The sequence below is a fragment of the Rhinoraja longicauda genome, chromosome 1 (genome assembly GCF_053455715.1).
Source record: "Rhinoraja longicauda isolate Sanriku21f chromosome 1, sRhiLon1.1, whole genome shotgun sequence".
Classification (NCBI taxonomy): domain Eukaryota; kingdom Metazoa; phylum Chordata; class Chondrichthyes; order Rajiformes; family Arhynchobatidae; genus Rhinoraja; species Rhinoraja longicauda.
Window position 1 is genome coordinate 139,021,565 of NC_135953.1, and position 22,941 is coordinate 139,044,505.

At 46.7% G+C, this 22,941-nt stretch overlaps 1 protein-coding gene across 5 annotated transcripts in view; it reads right to left on the reverse strand.

Moving 5' to 3' along the window:
- Nucleotides 1-22,941, reverse strand: part of slc2a9l2 (solute carrier family 2 member 9, like 2) — a 250,648-nt gene that overhangs the window by 110,569 nt on the left and 117,138 nt on the right. For 4 of the 5 annotated variants that reach the window (XM_078407285.1, XM_078407305.1, XM_078407296.1 and 1 more), the window contains 2 exons: nt 9,701-9,888; nt 1,080-1,190 (listed from right to left, as the gene is read on the reverse strand). In XM_078407285.1, the coding sequence (XP_078263411.1) occupies nt 1,080-1,190; nt 9,701-9,888 (299 nt within the window). The remainder of the gene's footprint in view (nt 1-1,079; nt 1,191-9,700; nt 9,889-22,941) is intronic. The other variant, XM_078407314.1, reaches the window with a different exon arrangement.

A 22,941-nucleotide genomic window follows, 5' to 3' on the forward strand; every position in this document is an offset into this window, starting at 1 on the left:
CTGGACTCCCCCAACATTGGGAACATGTTTCCTGCCTCTAACATGTCCAACCCCTTAATAATCTTATACGTTTCGATAAGATCTCCTCTCATCCTTCTAAATTCCAGTGTATACAAGCCTAGTTGGTTTGTGATTGTGTGTGTGTTATTGCTTATTTTTATTGCTCTTGTTGTTGGACTGTGGGTAATCTTTCATTTCACTGCGCATTTATGTGTATGTGACAAATAAAATTGACTTTGACTTTGATAATGACATTTTTTTTTAAAGAGTCCCTTTTATCATATTTAAATGGCTTTGACAAGTTAAACAACGAAACAGAGCTAAGTTTTAAACCCACCTATTCAGTTAGTCAGAAGCTCATAGAGCAATTACAATACATCAGCCAAAAAGTATTTGTAATGTTTTATAAAAGAGCCAATTCATCGTGGCTGGTTGACCCAAAGCTCTATAGAAATATAGAAACATAGAAAATAGGTGCAGGAGTAGGCCATTCGGCCCTTCGAGCCTGCACCGCCATTCAATATGATCATGGCTGATCATCCAACTCAGTATCCTGTTCCTGCCTTCTCTCCATACCCCCTGATCCCTTTAGCCACAAGGGCCACATCTAACTCCCTCTTAAATATAGCCAATGAACTGGCCTCAACTACCTTCTGTGGCAGAGAATTCCACAGATTCACCACTCTCTGTGTGAAAAAAAAACTTTCTCATCTCGGTCCTAAAAGACTTCCCCCTTATCCTTAAACTGCGACTCCTTGTTCTGGACTTCCCCATCATCGGGAATAATCTTCCTGCATCCAGCCTGTCCAACCCCTTAAGAATTTTGTACGTTTCTATAAGATCCCCCCTCAATCTTCTAAATTCCAGCGAGTACAAGCCGAGTCTATCCAGTCTTTCTTCATATGAAAGTCCTGCCATCCCAGGAATCAATCTGGTGAACCTTCTCTGTACTCCCCCTATGGCAAGAATGTCTTTCCTCAGATTAGGAGACCAAAACTGTACGCAATACTCCAGGTGCGGTCTCACCAATGCCCTGTATATATTTAATATATATATTTAATACTATAAATTTTACTCACGGAAATAACTGAAGATATAATCTCAATGGCACCGGTGCTCAGAGTGATGTAGGGAATGCGGTCCTTGCTTATACCAGCCTCGGTGAAGATGCTGGTTGTGTAAAACCAAATCTACAAACGAATAGATGATAAACAAACGCATCAGAAGTGAAACAACAAACTGCAGACTGATAGTGCCCCCAGTGGAATTTGGGGGGAAATGGCATTCCCTACTTAGTGGACAACGTTCCTGTGGAAAGGCCAGAAGATTAACAACATGTTTTAACTGTATCAAACATTTAGAAGATTGAGGGGGGATCTTATAGAAACTTACAAAATTCTTAAGGGGTTGGACAGGCTAGACGCAGGAAGATTGTTCCCGATGTTGGGGAAGTCCAGAACAAGGGGTCACAGTTTAAGGATAAGGGGGAAGTCTTTTAGGACTGAGATGAGAAAGTTTTTTTTCACACAGAGAGTGGTGAATCTGTGGAATTCTCTGCCACAGAAGGTAGTTGAGGCCAGTTCATTGGCTATATTTAAGAGGGAGTTAGATGTGGCCCTTGTGGCTAAAGGGATCAGGGGGTATGGAGAGAAGGCAGGTACGGGATACTGAGTTGGATGATCAGCCATGATCATATTGAATGGCGGTGCAGGCTCGAAGGGCCGAATGGCCTACTCCTGCACCTATTTTCTATGTTTCTATAACAAAAACTTAGATAGACACAAAATGCTGGGGTAACTCAGCGGGACAGGCAGCATCACTGGAGAGGAGGAGTGGGTGACGTTTCGGGTCGAGACCCTTCTCCAGACCTGACGACAGGTCTCCACCCGAAACGACACCCATTCCTTCTCTCCAGAGATGCTGCCTGTCCCGCTGCGTTACTCCAGCCTTTTGAGTCTATCTTCGGTTTAAACCAGCATCTGCAGTTCCTTCCTACAACATACCAAAGCTTAGATACGTACGAGACCAAGTGGATCCGTTGGGCCCAAACCTCTCCTGCATTGGTGCAGCACCCTCTCCTCCCTCCCTCCCTCTCCCTTCCCCCCTCCCATTCCTCCACCCAATCCCGTCCCCCTCCACCCCTCCCCCTTTCCCCTCCACCCCCATCCCCCTCCCCGCCCCCCCACTCCATCCTCCTCAACCCCCCTTATCCTCCCTCCTCCCCCTCCCTCCCTAGGAGATAGATTTAAACTTTATAATGTGAATAACTTAAAAAATATAACACTGATTTCAATGAAACCTCTTCCATTAGCACCAAAGGGACGACGGTGAGTAAGGTGGGTTTAAAATTGTCGCGCTATCGTGTACCGTTTTGGCCGTAGTCCAGGAACAAACAAACAAACAAACGAGAGTTTTAGTATATAGATATGAGGACACAATTATAATGATTACTGGCGGTCTAGTTCATTTTCAGATTACGAACAATTAACAAGACATTATTGTTGGATTCCTTCTGTGAAATATAGTCAATTATGACTAGCACTCTAATGTATTTTCTGTAATTTGTTTGAAGGTGTTTTTAATCTTTCATTCACTCCCCGAAATTCAATAGTTTTTTTAATTCTCATCATACCTTAGAGAGGAAATTACAATATTAATGTTTTACAAATGAACACTAACTTTACAAAGTTTTTTATTTCATAAGATGCCGGAGTAACTCAGCGGGTCAGGCAGCATCTCAGGAGAGAAGGAATGGGTGTTGTTCTGGAGTCCCCCAACATTGGGAACATGTTTCCTGCCTCTAACGTGTCCAACCCCTTAATAATCTTATCCGTTTCGATAAGATCTCCTCTCGTCCTTCTAAATTCCAGTGTATACAAGCCTAGTCGCTCCAGTCTTTCAACATATGACAGTCCCGCCATTCCGGGAATTAACCTAGTCTTGCCGACATTGAGAGAAAGGTTGTTGTCTGAATGCAGAGCTAAGGGGCGGCACGGTGGCGCAGCGGTAGAGTTGCTGCCTTACAGCGAATGCAGCGCCGGAGACTCAAGTTCGATCCTGACTACGGGCGCCGTCTGTACGGAGTTTGTACGTTCTCCCCGTGACCTGCGTGGGTTTTCTCCGAGATATTCGGTTTCCTCCCACACTCCAAAGACGTACAGGTATGTAGGTTAATTGGCTGGGCAAATGTTTTTAAAAAATTGTCCCTAGTGTGTGTAGGATAGTGTTGGTGTGTGGGGGTCGCTGGGCGGCACGGACTCGGTGGGCCGAAGGGCCTGTTTCCATGCTGTATCTCTAAATCTAAAATCTAAATCTAAAATCTATGTCTATTGTCTATAAAGCTGTAGGCATATTCCAGTGTAAAACATTAATTGCTTCTCTTATTTCTTTTCATTAGCAAATGCATATAACTTATATGCAGAAGAACATGTTTCAAATATAGTTTTAGATTTCTTAAAATAGAAATGAAAACACGGTGTGAACTTGCAGTTTGTCTACTTGATATGCTCTGCATGTAATCTTCCCACTTGCCTTGGCCCTGTCACTTTACGGGCTGCAACAATAGCTGCTATCCTGCTGGTAATCTGAAATAAAAGCAAAAGCCTCAGGAATTCACTTGAAGGTACCTGAAGCGGAAAAAAATAAAATAAATTAAAGGTAGAGTTTCAGGTTGATGATTCTCAAATCAAAGGATTTTCAACCTGATATCCACATACTAAAACTCTCGTTTGTTTGTTTGTTTGTTTGTTTGTTTGTTCCTGAACTACAGCCAAAACGGTACACGATAGCGCGACAATGTTAGACCCAGCTTACTCACCGTCGTCCCTTTGGTGCTAATGGAAGAAGTTTCACTGAAATCGGTGTTATATTTTTTGTTATTCACATTTTAAAGTTTAAATCTATCTCCTAGGGAGGGAGGGGGGGGAGGGAGGGGGGGGGGAGAGGGAGGGGGGGAGGAGGGAGCGAGGGAGGAGGGAGGATAAGGGGGGGTTGAGTGGGATGGTGGCGGGGAGGGGAAGGGGGGGGAGGGGAAGGGGGGAGGGGAAGGGGGGGGAGGGGGACGGGAGGGGTAGGGGATCGGAGGGTGGGGGAGGGGAGGGGAGGAGGGGAGAGGGGGGAGGAGAGGGTGCTGCATCAATGCAAGAGATGTTTGGGCCCAACTTGGGCAGCACGGTGGCGCAGCGGTAGAGTTGCTGCCTTACAGCGAATGCAACGCCGGAGACTCAGGTTCGATCCTGACTACGGGTGCCGTCTGTATGGAGTTTGTACGTTCGCCCCGGGACCTGCGTGGGTTTTCTCCGAGATCTTCGGTGTCCTCCCACACACCAAAGACGTACAGGTATGTAGGTTAATTGGCTGGGCAAATGTAAAAATTGTCCCTAGTGGGTGTAGGATAGTGTTAATGTGCGGGGATCGCTGGGCGGCGCGGACCCCGTGGGCCGAAGGGCCTGTTTCTGCGCTGTATCTCTAAATCTAAATTTAAAATCTAAAACTTGATAACTATATTAACTATAACTAGTGTTAACTATATTAGACACAAAGACAATGAAACTATCAGACACACAGACAATGAAACTATATTTCCCTCTACAGAAGCTGGCCGATATGTTGGGTGTTCCCAGCAGTTGTTTTTCCGGCTGGTAAATTTTCTTAATAAAGTCCAACAATCCACCGTGACACCCTTTTTTTAAAAAAAAATTGTATTATTGCTGTACTGTACAAAGTAGTAATATTGCTGCTGCCTGGTGCCCATGGAGAGTTTATCTTGACGGAGTGATGACTTTTTGATGAGCACAGAGCAGCAAAGTATTTGCAGCCGTGATCAATTGTGCCTGGTCTCACACAGGAAACCCTGCAGCTCCCATTTTAGCTCCTCTCTTAGGACCAGGCCAGTCCGAAGCTTCCTTCTTTGACACTAATTGCACAGTTACTGATGGGGATTCAATGTGTTACTGGCGCTAAAGATAACATGATGTAGCACACCCATAGCAGATGAAATCTAGTTCCCGTGGCAAGGCGTTTTGATTCGAAGGTAAAAACCAACCTCTTCCCAAGAGTTCTTGCACACCGGCTGTTTTTGATTTGATGTACATCAAAGCTCCTCAGTTTCCCTATATAAACATCTGTGAGCAGAAGGTTAGGCACAAATCGCTGGCGTGACTCCGCGGGACAGGCAGCACCTCTGGCGAGAAGGAATGGGTGACGTTTCGGGTCGAGACCCTTCTTCAGACCCGAAACATCACCCGTTCCTTCTCTCCAGAGACGCTGCCTGTCCCGCTGAGTTACTCCAGCATTTTGTGTCTATCTACCTGGTTTAGTTTCAGTTTAGTTTATAGTCAGGTGTACCGAGCGAGGTACAGTGAAAAGCTTTTTGTTTGTACGCTAACCAGTCAGCGGAAAGACAATACATGATTGCAATCAATCCATTTACAGTGTACAGATACCTGATAAGGGAATAATGTTCAGTGCAAGGTAAAGCCAGCAAAGGCCGATCAGGGAATAGTCGGAGGGACATGAGTGGTAGGTCGTAGTTCAGCACTGCTCTCTGGTTGTGGTAGGATGATTCAGTTGCCTGATAACAGCTGGGAAGAAACTGTCTCTGAATGCGGTGGCGTGCATTGTCACATTTCTATACCTGTTGCCGGTTAAACCAGCATCTGCAGTTCCTTCCTGCATATTAAAGTAAACAGGTACCCTGTAGCCCAATCACATGCATCGATTGTATCCGCTGCTCCAGATGTCAACTTCTCTACGTCGGCGAGACCAAACACAGGCTCAGCGATCGTTTCGCTCAACACCTTCGCTCAGTCCGCCTTAACCAACCTGATCTCCCGGTGGCTGAGCACTTCAACTCCCCCTCCCACTCCCAGTCTGACCTTTCTGTCATGGGCCTCCTCCAGTGTCATAGTGGGGCCCAGCGCAAATTGGAGGAACAGCACCTCATATTTCGCTTGGGCAGTTTACACCCCAGCGGTATGAACATTGACTTCTCTAACTTTGGATAGTTCCTCTGTCCCTCTCTTTCCCCTCCCCCTTCCCAGTTCTCCCACTGTCTTCCTGTCTCCACCTATATCCTTTCTTTGTCCCGCCCCCTCCCCTGACATCAGTCTAAAGAAGGGTCTCGACCCGAAACGTCACCCGTTCCTTCTCTCCAGAGATGCTGCCTGACCCGCTGAGGACTCCAGCATTTTGTGATACCTGCCTTATTAGGATGGCATCAACTGCATCAGGTGCCTGGTGGTAGGTTTAGTTTTCGGTTGATTAATATTACGTGTACCAAGGTACCATAGAAAAGCTTTCCTCTGCGTGCTATCCAATCAAATCAGATAACACGGCACGGTAGCGCAGCGGTAGAGTTGCTGCTTTACAGCGAATGCAGCGCCGGAGACTCAGGTTCGATCCTGACTACGGGTGCTGCACTGTAAGGAGTTTGTACGTCCTCCCCGTGACCTGCGTGGGTTTTCTCCGAGATCTTCGGTTTCCTCCCACACTCCAAAGACGTACAGGTATGTAGGTTAATTGGCTGGGTAAAATGTAAAAATTGTCCCTAGTGGGTGTAGGATAGTGTTAATGTACGGGGATCACTGGGCGGCACGGACTTGGAGGGCCGAAAAAGGCCTGTTTCCGGCTGTATATATATGATATGATAACACTGTACATAGATACAATCAAAGATACTAGAGGAGCAAGATGGACCACTCCATCGAAATCGCCTATACTGAAGTGTGGTACGCAAAGAAGCGTAACGTCCACCATTTTAGTAAGTAAAACCCGCCGTTCGTTCTTCCCCTCGCAGTGTAATCAGTGTTTTGGGGGAACACTATGTGTGATGATACCATAAAAATGCAGAATATATCTCGTCTATCAATTCACAGATTTTTGTCATTTTTCTTTTAAAATGTTTCTGCAAGTTTCTGCCTACTAAAATGGCGCCAAGACGTGCTATGGTTTTTAAGGTCGAGTGGTCTATCTTGCTCCTCGAGTGTCTTTGGATACAATCAAGGCAAGCTCACGCTCAATAGATGGAGCAAAGGGGAAGATACAGAGTGCAGAATATAGTTCTCGGCATTGTAGCGCATCAGTTCCACAGACAAAGTCTAATGTCCGCAATGGAACACAGGGGAATCATACAGCACCCTAGCTTGTGGAAGGATGGTCTAGGAACCTGAGAACAGAGGGGAAGAAGCCGTTCCTGAGTCTGGTGTTAGAAACATAGAAAATAGGTGCAGGAGTAGGCCATTCGGCCCTTCGAGCCTGCACCGCCATTCAATATGATCATGGCTGATCATCCAGCTCAGTAACCTGTACCAGCCTTCTCTCCATACCCCCTGATCCCTTTAGCCACAAGGGCCACATCTAACTCCCTCTTAAATATAGCCAATGAACTGGCCTCAACTACCTTCTGTGGCAGAGAATTCCACAGATTCACCACTCTCTGTGTGAAGAAATGTTTTCTCATCTCGGTCCTAAAAGACTTCCCCCTTATCCTTAAGCTGTGACCCTTGGTTCTGGACTTCCCCAACATCGGGAACAATCTTCCCGCATCTAGCCTCTCCAACCCCTTAAGAATTTTATATGTTTCGATAAGATCCCCCCTCAGTCTTCTAAATTCCAGCGAGTACAAGCCCAGTCTACCCAGTCTTTCTTCATATGAAAGTCCTGCCATCCCAGGGATCAATCTAGTGAACCTTCTCTGTACTCCCTCTAAGGCTAGAATGTCTTTCCTCAGATTAGGAGACCAAAACTGTACACAATACTCCAGGTGTGGTCTCACCAAGGCCCTGTACAACTGCAGCAGAACCTCCCTGCTCCTATACTCAAATCCTCTTGCTATGAATGCTAACATCCCATTCGCTTTCTTCACTGCCTGCTGTTGCGTGTTGCGTGTTGCGTGTTGCGTGTTGCGTGTTGCGTGTTGCGTGTTGCGCTGCGCGCCTTCAAGCTTCTGTACCTTCTGTCCAACGGAAATGGGGAGAAGGAGGGATGACCGCTGACTGGGCCAAATCTCAGATTACGTAGATCCAAGGACTTCCAGATGCAAGGAACTCAGCGAGTTACTCCGCCACTTCGTGCCTTTGATAACGCTGGCTGTTTTTCCAAGGCAGCATTAGGTGTAGATAGAGCCAATGGTGGGGAGTCTGATTTCAGTGTTGGTCTGAGCTACGTCCACAACATACACCATGAATAGAGGGATGCCATCACATCGTTGCATTCTGTGGAGCCAGTGGAAATTTCCTCCGTGCGCATTTTCATTGCCAGAGGGGAATGCAGTGCATGGATCTCTGATTGCAGCAAATTGCAGCGAATTGTGGACGCAGCACAGACCATCACACAAACCAACCTCCCTTCCGTTGACTCCATTTGTATCTCACGCTGCCTCGGCAAGGCCAGCAGCACAATCAAGGACCAGTCGCACCCTGGCCACTCCCTCTTCTCCCCTCTCCCATCACAGGGGCCACAGTTTAAGAATAAGGGGTAGGCCATTTAGAACTGAGATGAGGAAGAACTTTTTCAGTCAGAGAGTTGTGAATCTGTGGAATTCTCTGCCTCAGAAGGCAGTGGAGGCCAATTCTCTGAATGCATTCAACAGAGAGCTAGATAGAGCTCTTAAGGATAGCGGAGTCAGGGGGTATGGGGAGAAGGCAGGAACGGGGTAGTGATTGAGAATGATCAGCCATGATCACATTGAATGGCGGTGCTGGCTCGAAGGGCCGAATGGCCTACTCCTGCACCTATTGTCTGTTGTCTATTGTCTATCAGGCAAAAGGTACAGAAGTGTGAAAACGCACACCTCCAGATTCAGGGACAGTTTGTTCCCAGCTGTTATCAGGCAACTGAACCATCCTACCACAACCAGAGAGCAGTGCTGAACTACTATCTACCTCTTTGGTGACCCTCGGACGATCCTTAATCGGACTTTGCTGGCTTTACCTTGCACTAAACATTATTCCCTTATCATTTATTTATACACTGTAAATGGATCGATTGTCATCATGTATTGTCTTTCTGCTGACTGCTTAGCAAGCAACAAAAGCTTTTCACTGTACCTCGGTACACTTAACAATAAACTAAAGTGAACTGAACTGATTTATATACTCTCCATCCCAGGCCTAGATAAGCCAAGACCAGTCACCACCATAGTCACAGCAGAGTCAGACTGTTCAACACACATTAGCTGTCTGAGTTAGAAACATCGAAACATAGACAATAGGTGCAGGAGGAGGCCATTTGGCCCTTCGAGCCAGCACCGCCATTCATTGTGATCATGGCTGATCATCCACAATCAGTAACCCGTGCCTGCCTTCTCTCCATATCCCTTGATTCCACTGGCCCCTAGAGCTCTACCTAACTCTCTTTTAAATTCATCCAGTGAATCGGCCCTCCACTGCCCTCTGTGGCAGAGAATTCCACAAATTCACAACTTTCCTGTGTTCTTCTGGTGTTCATAAGGTCATGAGCGATAGGAGTGGAATTAGGCCATTCGGCCCATCAAGTCTACTCCGCCATTCAATTGTGGCTGGTCTACCTCTCCCTCCTAACCCCATTCTCCTGCCTTCTCCCCGTAACCTCCGACACCCCGCACTAATCAAGTTCTTGCCTCAGTCCTTCATGGTTTTGTATTCCTTGCCTCTTAATGTACAGTCCTGTAGATAAAGCTGTGTAACACACCAAAAGTAAAACTGAGCACGTTCGTACTTACAGCATTCAACCCGCAGAGCTGATAGCAGGACATGGTGACCACGGTGGTGATCAGCTGCCACCGTACCGACCGATTGTGCACCAACTCCAACACCGAAAGTAAGCGGACTTCATTCTGGGCTTTTCTCTCGGCCAAGACCTCTTCCACCTCCTCTGTGACGTCTTCTTTCCCATAAAAGACTTGAAATGCTGCAAGAAATGATGGGGGTTAGTGATTTTCTGTGGTCTTGCAAAGGACTACACTGACAACAGGACATCTACAATGCACGCTGCCTGCAGGAAAGCCACCAGCATCTACAAGGACTCCACCACACCCACGCCACCGTCTGTTTGAACCACTTCCATCTGGCAGACGTTACAAGGCCTTCTACGCCCGCACCTCCAGACTAAGGAACAGCTTCATCCCTAGAGCTATAGCACCTCTGAATCGGACCTGCTGAGAGCCCGCCATGATCTGTCTCTGTTCCCAGGGTCATCTGGCACAACTGACCCCTGCATCAACCTTTTTTTGCACTTTACATTGTTTCCTCCCCCCCCCCCCCCCCCCTTTGTTGATTTTCATCGGGTTTTATTTATTTATTTTATAGCATCGATATGGAAGTTGCATTCTTAATCTTGGTGTACTTGTACAATGACAGTGAAGATATTGTATAGTATTATTTCACAAAATGCTGGAGTAACTCAGCAGGTCAGGCAACATCTCAGGAGGGAAGGAATGGGTGACGTTTCGGGTCGAGACCCTTCTCAGACTGATGTCAGGGGGGGGCGGGACAAAGGAAGGATATAGGTGGAGGCAGGAAGATAGAGGGAGATCTGGGAAGGGGGAGGGGAAGAGAGGGACAGAGGAACTATCTAAAGTTGGAGAAGTCAATGTCCATACCGCTGGGCTGCAAGCTGCCCAGGCGAAATATGAGGTGCTGTTCCTCCAATTTCCGGTTGGCCTCACTATGGCACTGGAGGAGGCCCACGACAGAAAGGTCAGACTGGGAATGGGAGGGGGAGTTGAAGTGCTCGTATTGTATTGATTTTACTCTTGGTGACAGCATCAAAATGAGGACTTCATTTTTCATTTGCCTGTGAACACAATAGATTATATTTATTTCGTTCATTTTTAGTTTAATTTAGAGATACAGCGCGGAAACAGGCCCTTCGGCCCACCGAGTCCGCGCCGCCCTGCCCAGCGATCCCCGCACATTAACACTATCCTACACACACTAGGGACAATGTTTACATTTACCCAGTCAATTAACCTACAAACCTGTAGGTCTACGTCGTAAGGTCATGTAAATTTATGGGTCATAAATAGGGTCGACAGTTTCCCCAGGATGAGGTCATAAGGTCATAAGTGATAGGAGCAGAAGTAGGCCATTCGGCCCATCAAGTCTACCCCGCCATTCAATCCTGGCTGACCGATCTCTCCCTCCGAGACCCCACTCTCCTGCCCTCTCCCCATAACCTCCAACACCCGTGCTAATCATGAACCTATTCATCTCTGCCTTAAAAACATCCATTGACTTGGCCTCCACAGCCCTTCTGTTGCAAAGAATTCCTCATGAACAAAGCCAGTGTGTATCTCACCTACTCTTTGGATAAGCAGCTGTCCCCCATTGAAAGTGCATTCGAAAAGATCTATTTTGATCAAATGTCACAATATATTTTCTGTACCAACAATTGTTTTTACCTACTATAAATCATGCTATTAATAGACTCGCACATTAACAGGCCATAACCACTGAAATGAACAGAACATGTCCAATCGATCTGACAGAGACATGGTTTTTTTTGCTTCTCAAACTGGAGGTTTCCATGGTTCCCATGCCAGTGATTAAACAGAGGAACGTGTCGAGGCCATGACTAGAGATGTAGGAAGGCGCTGCAGATGCAGGTTTACACCGAAGATAGACACATCATGCTGGAGTAACTCAGCTGGGTCAGGCTGGAGGAATGGGTGACGTTTCGGGTCGAGACCCTTCTTCACACTCGACCCGAAACGTCACCCATTCCTTCTCTCCAGAGCTGGATTGCCTGTTCCGCTGAGCTACTCCAGTATTTTGTGTCTACCTTCCCTGACGAAAGATGTTCTACCCTATTCCAGCCACATAAACACAGATGAGTGGCTTCACCGGAACAACAATGTTTTGATTTACAATCCATCGTAACGGATTCCCAGCCACCGGTTTTCACATATTACTGTATAAAACAACACATTCTGTCAAATGTGGAGAGGTATGAAAGGCTGGTGATTAAAGCATTATCGCTTCTGGGCGGGTAACTTGTGCAGCCAGATGCAATTACTCAGATCAAACGCCCTTAACAGTTTATTTCTCCACCCGCTGATTTTGGCCACAGCTTCAATTTCACTACGTGCTGGATGCCGAAGAGATTCACCAGGATTACTTCAGTCACGAGAAGAGAGTGTAGAGGCTGGATCTGTTCTCGCTGTAGCAGGGTGGCACGGTGGCTCAGCGGCAGAGTTACTGCCTTGCAGCGCCGGAGACCCGGGTTCCATCACGACTACGATAGAACGTTATTTATCCCAGGAGGGAAATTGATCTGCCTTCGGTCATAAAAATCCAAAATTCATGAAACATGATTGAAAGATCAGGGAGGGGGGGGGTGGGGGGGGGGGGGGGGGGAGGGGGGAAGGGCGGCACGGTGGCGCAATGGTAGAGTTGCTGCCTTACAGCGAATGCAGCGCCGGAGACTCGGGTTCCATCCTGACTACGGGCGGCGTCTGTACGGAGCCTGTACGTTCTCCCCGTGACCTGCGTGGGTTTTCTCCAAGATCATCGGTTTCCTCCCCGCACTCCAAAGACGTACAGGTTTGTAGGTTAATTGACTGGGTAAAATGTAAAAATTGTCCCTAGTGGGTGTAGGATAGTGTTAATATGCGGGGATCGCTGGGCGGCGCAGACTCGGTGGGCCGAAGGGCCTGTTTCCGCGCTGCATCTCTAAATCTAACAAAAAAAGGGGAGTCAGTCTCAGTCTACCCCACGATAGAAGGGGGAGGAGTTGTACAGTTTGATAGCCACAGGGAGAAGGATCTCCTGTGGCGTTCTGTGCTGCATCTTGGTGGGACCGGTCTGTTGCTGAAGGTGCTCCTCAGGTTGGCCAGTGTGTCATGGAGAGGGGGTGAGCTGTATTGTCCAGGATGCTCCGCAGTTTGAGGAGCATCCCTCCCCTCCTAGATCACCTCCCATGGATCCGACTCAGCCCCCAGGACAGAGCCAGCCTTCCTGATGAGCTTGTCAATCCTCTTGGCGTCAGCAGCCACAGCACCAGAGATCTGGGTTTGATCATGACCCCGGGTGCTGAGTGGATTTTTCATGTTCTTGTGACCGCCAGCCTCTGTAACACTGTGTATCGGAGTGGATGTAAAAGTAGGAATAACATGAAACCAGAGTCAATGGCCAGCGTGGTCTCAAGTGGGGATTTTTCCATGCTGTGTCTCTAAACTGAAACTAAACAAAAACCAAATAAAATTGTCGGAGTTGTGGATAATGAGGAAGGCTGTCCAAGCATGCAGCAGGATTCTCATGGTCCACTAACACCGCTGCGCTGGTCAAGAAGGCACAGCAACGACTGTTCCACCAGGGAACACTGAAAAAGTCTGGTCTACCCCAACAGCTGCCTGACGACCTTCTACCGCTGCACCATAGAGAGCATCCTAACGCATGGCATCCCGGTGTGGAACCTCAGCTGCACGGTGGCAGAGAGGGAAAGCTCTTCAGCGGGTAGTCCATAGAGCTCAGAGGACTATCGGAACACAGCTACCAGCCTTGGAGGGCATCTACAACACACGATGCCTCAGAAAAGCCACCAGCATCCACAAAGACTCCTCACACCCCTGCAACAGTCTGTTCAAAATTCAACCATCGGGCAGACGATACAAGGCCTTCTACGTCCGCAACCTCCAGGACTCAGGAACAGCTTCACCCCCAGGGCCATAGCTGCTATGAACCGGTCCTGAGAGAATAGAGGGAAGATAACCAGAATTAAGAGATCAGGGGTAGGGAGGGAGGGGGGGGGGGGGGTGGGGAGGGATGGGGCAGGTGGGGGAGGGAAGAATGGAAATGATAACAGAGGCTAGGAAATAATAGGTGGAGGCACCAAAGGGCTGCAGGTGATGTAAACTGAAAGGAAACGATGGTGAAGCACATAAAGCATGGAATTTCAATTTCCAAGGGAAAATCAGTGGGAAATCAAATGAGGCCAAAATGTGAAAAAGCCAAAGATTGTGTGTTAAAAGGACATACAGGGGTTACATGTTATAATGGGCGAGGTTTCCTGGGTAACAGTATATGTGTGTTACATTTTACAAATTGCAGTAATAATTCTCATTTACTTAAATGACAACATGTATAGGACTCTATTCACAAAATGCTGGAGTAACTCAGCAGGTCAGGCAGCATCTCGGGAGAGAAGGAATGGGTGACGTTTTGGGTCGAGACCCTTCTTCAGACTGATGTCAGGGGGGGCGGGACAAAGGAAGGATATAGGTGGAGACAGGAAGATAGAGGGAGATCTGGGAAGGAGGAGGGGGAGAGAGGGACAGAGGAACTATCTAAAGTTGGAGAAGTCGATGTTCATACCCGCTGGGCTGCAAGCTGCCCAGGCGAAATATGAGGTGCTGTTCCTCCAATTTGCGGTGGGCCTCACTATGGCACTGGAGGAGTGTATAGGACTCATTTGGAGCAAACGCAGGCAGGTGGGACTCGTGCAGCTGGGACACGTTGGCCGGTGTGGGGCTAGTTGGACCTGTTTCCATGCTGTATGCACTCTATGACAAAGAAATAGGTCAAGGATAATTGCAAATTGCTGAATATCAATCGTAATGTGTTCAGGTTGCGTATGCATCACAAAAATGCTATAAATTGTTTTCGTACAAGGTTGAGTCAGAGGGCAGATGAATAATTTAGATTAAACAGGAGGAGCCATGAATAGGAAGAGACAAAGGGCTGTGCAATCAAACTGGATTACGGAGATATTTGCATCATGAGAGAAGCTTAAATCTCTGTTTCAATAGACAATAGACAATAGACAATAGGTGCAGGAGGAGGCCATTCAGCCCTTCGAGCCAGCACCGCCATTCAATGCGATCATGGCTGATCACTCTCAATCAGTACCCCGTTCCTGCCTTCTCCCCATACCCCCTGACTCCGCTATCCTTAAGAGCTCTATCCAGCTCTCTCTTGAAAGCATCCAACGAACTGGCCTCCACTGCCTTCTCAGGCAGAGAATTCCACACCTTCACCACTCTCTGACTGAAAAAGTTCTTCCTCATCTCCGTTCTAAATGGCCTACCCCTTATTCTTAAACTGTTGTTCTGGACCCCCCCAACATTGGGAACATGTTTCCTGCTCTAATATGTCCAATCCCCTAATTATCTTATACGTTTCAATAAGATCCCCCCTCATCCTTCTAAATTCCAGTGTATACAAGCCTAATTGCTCCAGCCTTTCAACATACGACAGTCCCGCCATTCCGGGAATCAACCTAGTGAACCTACGCTGCACGCCCTCAATAGCAGGTTCATTCATTTCACAAAATCAAGGAAAAGAAAGTCATATTCGCACAAAGGATTGAATGCAGGATCTAAATTGTGCGCACTGACTTTCAAAAGTCAAATGTACCACACATCTGTATGATTTATTACTTTTCTATAATTAATTTCTATATCATTTAACGGATTCTTTCCCGAATATCAGCTGGAAGACAAAGTTTCTGTCGCTCGACTTTCCGAGTTAAGAAAGGTAAGGTGGGTTGGTAGGTCGAAACGTATGGAGTGACGCAAAAACAATATTCAGCAAGGCAATGAGATTTATTTGATGTCATCCCCTCATGTAATGAGATGACGGTTCATTGTTTGGGCTATCTAATGAGTTTAGCTTAGAGATACAGCACGAAACGGGCCCTTTGGCCCACCGGGTCCGCGCCGACCAGCGATCCCCGCACATTAACACTGTCCTACACCCACAAGGGACAATTTTTACATTTACCAAGCCAATTGGGCGGCACGGTAGCGCAGCGGTAGAGTTGCTGCTTTACAGCGAATGCAGCGCCGGAGACACAGGTTCGATCCTGACTACGGGTGCTGCACTGTAAGGAGTTTGTACGTTCTCCCCGTGACCTGCGTGGGTTTTCTCCGAGATCTTCGGTTTCCTCCCACACTCCAAAGACGTACAGGTATGTAGGTTAATTGGCTGGGTAAATGTAAAAATTGTCCCTAGTGGGTGTAGGATAGTGTTAATGTACGGGGATCACTGGGCGGCACGGACTTGGAGGGCCGAAAAGGCCTGTTTCCGGCTGTAGATATATGATATGATATGATATAATTAACCTACAAACCTGCACGTCTTTGGAGTGTGGGAGGAAACCGAAGATCTCGGAGAAAACCCACGCAGGTCACGGGGAGAACGTACAAACTCCGTACAGACAGCGCCCACAGTCGGGATAGAACCCTGGTCTCACGCGCTGCATTCGCTGTAAGGCAGCAACTCTACCGCTGCGCCACCGTGACCACCCCAGTTGAATGGCAAAGGCTATTGTAAAATTGGATTTTAGGGAGACTGGTGTTAAAAAAAAAAAAAAATTTGGGAGGCAAGAACTCCACACAAAGCCGTTGACTGTCCCTTGACCCAGTCCGAAGAAGGGCCTTGACCCAAAACGTCACCATTCCTTCTCTCCAGAGATGCTGCCTGTCCCGCTGAGTTACTCCAGCAGTTTTGTGTCTACCTTCGGTTTAAACCAGCATCTGTAGTTCCTTCCTACACAATGACTCTCCAACAATGTCTTTGTTTCGCCAAATCCGAGAAAATACTCTCCCGAAGAGTATTCTCCGATTATTCCCCCCCCTCCCCCCCCCCCCCCCCCCCCCCCCCCCCCCACTGACAGGCTCATCTATCAGCTCATAAACCTCCCAGTTTATCCCTGTTACCCTTTCTCCACGAAGCAACAATGTTGGCCATTCTACAGTCTTGTGGCACCTCGACGGATGGCTCATGAGAACACAAATAAATTGGTCAAGATCCACACAATCTCTTCCATTGCCTCCTGTAGAATCCTGGGGTGAATTCTATCAATCCTGGTGTCCTGCCCACCTTAGTGTTTTTTTCAAGAGAACCAACTTTCTTAATATCGACCTGCTCAGGAATGAATATTAACATACCCCTCTCTTATCTCACTGCCATTCATGTGCTTCTTCTTAGTGAATATTAGTGCAAAGTACTCATTTGAGACCTCACTGTCATTTCAGACAGAGATTCCCTCCTGTTTCACGGAATGGACCCGCCCTGTCACAAGCTACCCTGATATACATACATATACATAAACACACACACATATGTATATATTATATATATATATATATTTATATATATATACACACATACATATACACACACACACACATATACACACACACACATATACACACACACACACACACGCACACACACACCGACACACACGCACACACACACACATATACACACACACACACATACACACACACACACACACACACACACACACACACACAGACACACCGACACACCGACACACACACACACACACACAGACACACACACACATATACACACACACACACACACGCACACACACACCGACACACACACACACACACACATATACACACACACACACATACACACACACACACACACACACACACACACACACACAGACACACCGACACACCGACACACACACACACACACACACACACACACACACATACACACACACACACACATGCACACACACACAGACAGACACAGACAGACACATATACACACACATAGACGGACACACACACAGATGGACACATATACACACACACACACACACACGCACACACACACACATAGACGGACACACACACACACATAGACGGACACATATATACACACACACACACACACAGACGGACGCATATACACACACACACACGCATACATAGATGGACACATATACACACACAAACATAGACACACACATAGGCACACGCACACATAGACACATATATGCACACACACATAAAATGCCTTGGGATTCCCTGTAACGCTACTTGCCAAGCTTGTGCCATAGTCCTTTCCGCTTTGCAAATTCTTCATGCTCTTCCTGCTATCTTTAAAATTGTCAAGTGCTGTAAGTTACATCTAAGGCTAACCAGCTGGCCTGTAAAAGACTCCCATATTTTAGTGGAATATCATCCCCTCCCCAGTTCCTGCCGTATGCTGTTCTAATGATACTTCCCCTGATGTACAACTTCCATCTGAGGACCAGCCTTCCCCGTACCACCTCAAAGATTTTCAAGAAGAGCAAAATGTAGCATGGTTTAAAAGGCAAAATTTTGAAAGTGGAATGTTATACAAAGCAAGAATAAGGGGTGGGCCATTTAGGACCGAGATGAGGAAAAACCTTTTTCACCCCGGAGAGTTGTGAATCGGTGGAATTCTCTGCCACAGAAGGCAGTGGAGGCCAATACACTGGATGCATTCAAGAGAGAGTTGGACAGATCTCTGAGGGCTAGCGGAATCAAGGGATATGGGGAGAAAGCAGGCACGGGGTACTGATTCTGGACGATCAGCCATGATCATATTGAATGGCTCGAAGGACCGACTGGCCTACTCCTGCACCTATTTTCTATGTTGCTATGTTTCTATGTCTATGTTATTCTTTGCCTGTAGGGATACAGCAGGATGATTGAATTTAGATACATGAACTGGGTAAGGTTTGTCTTCAAGTCAAGTCAGGTTTATTTGTCACATAAATATATACAAGATGTATATAAAGACTCAGTTTTGGTCTCCTAATCTCAGTTTTGGTCTCCTAATCTGAGGAAAGACATTCTTGCCATAGAGGGAGTACAGAGAAGGTTCACCAGATTGATTCCTGGGATGGCAGGACTTTCATATGAAGAAAGACTGGATAGACTCGGCTTGTACTCACTGGAATTTAGAAGATTGAGGGGGGATCTTATAGAAACTTACAAAATTCTTAAGGGGTTGGACAGGCTAGATGCAGGAAGATTGTTCCCGATGTTGGGGAAGTCCAGAACAAGGGGTCACAGTTTAAGAATAAGGGGGAAGTCTTTTAGGACCGAGATGAGAAAGTTTTTTTTTTTTTTTCACACACAGAGAGTGGTGAATCTGTGGAATTCTCTGCCACAGAAGGTAGTTGAGGCCAGTTTATTGGCTATATTTAAGAGGGAGTTAGATGTGGCCCTTGTGGCTAAAGGGATCAGGGGGTATGGAGAGAAGGCAGGTACGGGATACTGAGTTGGATGATCAGCCATGATCATATTGAATGGCGGTGCAGGCTCGAGGGGCCGAATGGCCTACTCCTGCACCTATTCTCTATGTTTCTCTATGTTTCTATGTGCAGTGAAATGAAAGTGGCAACGCCTGCGGATTGTGCTAAAACTACAAAACAGAATAGAATTTTTTTTAACACAAAAAATAAATTAATACAGTGGATTAAATTAGTCCCACGTGATATGAGAGTTGAAAGTTTCCTTGACAGTGGTTTGAGAGGTATAAGATGGAATTGTAAGATTGGAATGTGACGGTCCAAAAATAACACCAATGACTACAAAGGAAAATGTGGAAATGGCCGCATCAAGCAAGTGTGATTTTGAATCACAGAGAATCAGGAAGGCCGGCTCTGTCCTGGGTTGCCCCCTCGACTCAGTGCAGGCGGTGGGAGAGAGGAGGAGGATGGTAAAGTTAACATCGCTGCTGGACAACGACTCCCACCCCATGCAGGACACCGTCACTGCGCTGAGTAGCTCCTTCAGTGACAGACTCCTTCACCCCAAGTGCGTGAAGGACAATAGACAATAGACAATAGACAATAGGTGCAGGAGGAGGCCATTCGGCCCTTCGAGCCAGCACCGCCATTCAATGTGATCATGGCTGATCATTCTCAAGCAGTACCCCCGTTCCTGCCTTCTCCCCATACCCCCTGACTCCGCTATCCTTAAGAGCTCTATCTAGCTCTCTCTTGAATGCATTCAGAGACTTGGCCTCCACTGCCTTCTGAGGCAGAGAATTCCACAGATTCACATCTCTCTGACTGAAAAAGTTTTTCCTCATCTCAGTTCTAAATGGCCTACCCCATATTCTTAAACTGTGGCCCCTTGTTCTGGACTCCCCCAACATTGGGAACATGTTTCCTGCCTCTAACGTGTCCAATCCCTTAATAATCTTATATGTTTTGATAAGATCTCCTCTCATCCTTCTAAATTCCAGTGTATACAAGCCTAGTCGCTCCAGTCTTTCAACATACGATAGTCCCGCCATTCCGGGAATTAACCTAGTAAACCTACGCTGCACGCCCTCAATAGCAAGAATATCCTTCCTCCATTATAAAGGAGAGATATAGGAGGTCCTTCCTTCCCGCTGCTGTCAGACTGCACAACCAGCACTGCTCCCAGCAGACCAGTGTATAAAGATAATTACCGTTATTTTATTTTTAATGAATGCTTATGTATTTTTGCTATCCACTTTGCTGCTGTAACCCTGCAGATTTCCCCGTTGTGGGACGAATAAAGGATGATGATGATGATGATGATGATGATGATGATGATGATGATGATGATGATGATGATGATGATGATGATGATGATGATGATGATGATGATGATGATGATGATGATGATTATTATTATTATTATTATTATTATTATTATTATTATTATTATTATTATTATTATTATTATTATTATTATTATTATTATTATTATTATTATTATTATTATTGACGATGACAATTTTTTGGTAAAGATATCGAAGAACGGAGAACAATTATTCTTGTTCTCCGTTCTTCGATATCTTTACCAAAAAAATGTCATTGTCTGTCCTGACGATAATTTAAATTTTAAATTTTAATTCTACAATTTTTTAAAAAATGGTAAAAACGTTACAAAGCAAAAAAGTGCAAATAACCGTGAGCTAAAATGGGAGCCTTGCTACCCCACGGGTTACAAGATGGGGTTCAAATAGCACTGTCAGAAACATTCCAAGCCATTTCACAAGAGTATTACGGAACAGAAATGGACATCACAACCCTAGAAACCGTGCGCCACTTTCCATCCCTGGAGAACCAACCTTCAGTGAATTGAAATGTTGATCATAAAATCATACGTGGGCAGGATCAGAACGAGGCCATTCGGCCCATCAATTCTACTCCACCATTCAATCATGGCTGATCTGTCCCTCTCTCCAAACCCCATCCTCCCGTAACCCCTGACACCCGTACTAATCAAGAATCTATCTATTTCTGCCTTATAAATATCCACTGACTTGGCCTCCGCGGCCTTCTGTGGAAAGGAATTCCACATATTCACCACCCTCTGACTAAAGAAATTCTTCCTCATCTTCCTAAAAGAACGTCCTTTAATTCTGAGGTTATGACCCTTAGTCCCAGACTCTCCCTCTAGTGGAAACATCCTCTCCCCACCCACTCTATCCAAGCCTTTCTTCATTCTGCACGTTTCAATGAGGTCCCCCCCTCATTCTTCCAAACACCAGCGTGTACAGGTAGTATAAGAAAATAACTGCAGATGCTGGTACAAATCGAAGGTATTTATTCACAAAATGCTGGAGTAACTCAGCAGGTCAGGCAGCATCTCAGGAGAGAAGGAATGGGTGACGTTCAGGTCGAGACCCTTCTTCAGACCGTCTGAAGAAGGGTCTCGACCCGAAACGTCACCCATTCCTTTTCTCCTGAGATGCTGCCTGACCTGCTGAGTTACTCCAGCATTTTGTGAATAAATACCAGCGTGTACAGGCTCAGTGCTATCAAACGCCCACCATATGTTAACTAACTCATCCCTGGGATCATTCTTGCAAACCTCCTCTGGAGGCTTTTCAGAGTCAGCACATCCTTCCTCAGATATTGTGCCCAAAATTGCTCACAATAATTCCAAATGGCAAAATACATCACCATATTCATTAAGCCAGCACAGGCTTTGGTCGTCCAAGATCCAGCACAAAGCTCATGGTCTACCAGGTAGAAAGGATCCGTGCCCTGATGCACACTCTGAGATAAGGACTACCTACAGCACGCATGTCAAAGCCTTGTGTAATGCCACCAATGATGTCCAATGACAGGACAGAACCAGACTGCTTTCCCTGCAACATTCCCAGATTTAGACTGAACCAACGGAGACTGGTCACCAAGTCATTTGCACATCTGACAAGGGGAAAACAAAGAAAACTCTTCAAAGATCCCCGGGATGGAGGGACTGCCATACGAGGAAAGATTGGAAAGACTGGGCTTGTATGCACTGGAATTTAGAAGGATGCGAGGGGATCTTATAGAAATGTATAGAATTATAAAAGGACTGGACAAGCTGGATGCAGAAAAAATGTTCCCAATGTTGGGGGAGCCCAGAACCAGGGGCCACACAGTCTAAGAATAAAGGGGAGGCCATTTAAAACTGAGGTGAAAAAAAAACCTTTTCACCCAGAGAGTTGTGACTTTGTGGAATTCTCTGCCACAGAGGACAGTGGAGGCCAATTCACTGGATGCATTTAAAAGAGAGTTAGATAGAGCTCTAGGGACTAGTGGATTCAAGGAATATGGGGAGAAGGCAGGCACGGGGTACTGATTGTGGATGATCGGCCATGATCACAATGAATGGCGGTGCTGGCTCGAAGGGCCGAATGGCCTCCTCCCGCACCTATTTCCTATGTTTCTAAGGACGTTCTCAAACTTTTGCGCAAAAATGTATTGAAGTACAGCAACTCTTAGGAATCTTTGGTCTGTAACCGATCAAAATGGATGGTGAATATTTGGGATAGCATTGAAAGCATGCGGCTTTCATTGAAAGCATGCGAAGGGTCAGTACAAAACGCTGGGAAGAAGCACACCATCTTAAAAACCATCCACTCACTCGTTCCAACAAGCACTCCACTCGACAGAACCTCAACAAAACCCATTGAAACCACAGAACCGAGTGGAGAACTTGGGCGGCACGGTGGCGCGGCAGTAGATTTGCTGCCTTACAGCGCCAGGGACCCGGGTTCCATCCCGACTACGGGTGCCGTCTGTACGGAGTTTGTACGTTCTCCCCGTGACCTGCGTGGGGTTTTCTCCGAGATCTTCGGTTTCCTCCCACACTCCAAAGACGTACAATAGGCAATAGACAATAGGTGCAGGAGTAGGCCATTCGGCCCTTCGAGCCAGCACTGCCATTCAATGTGACCATGGCTG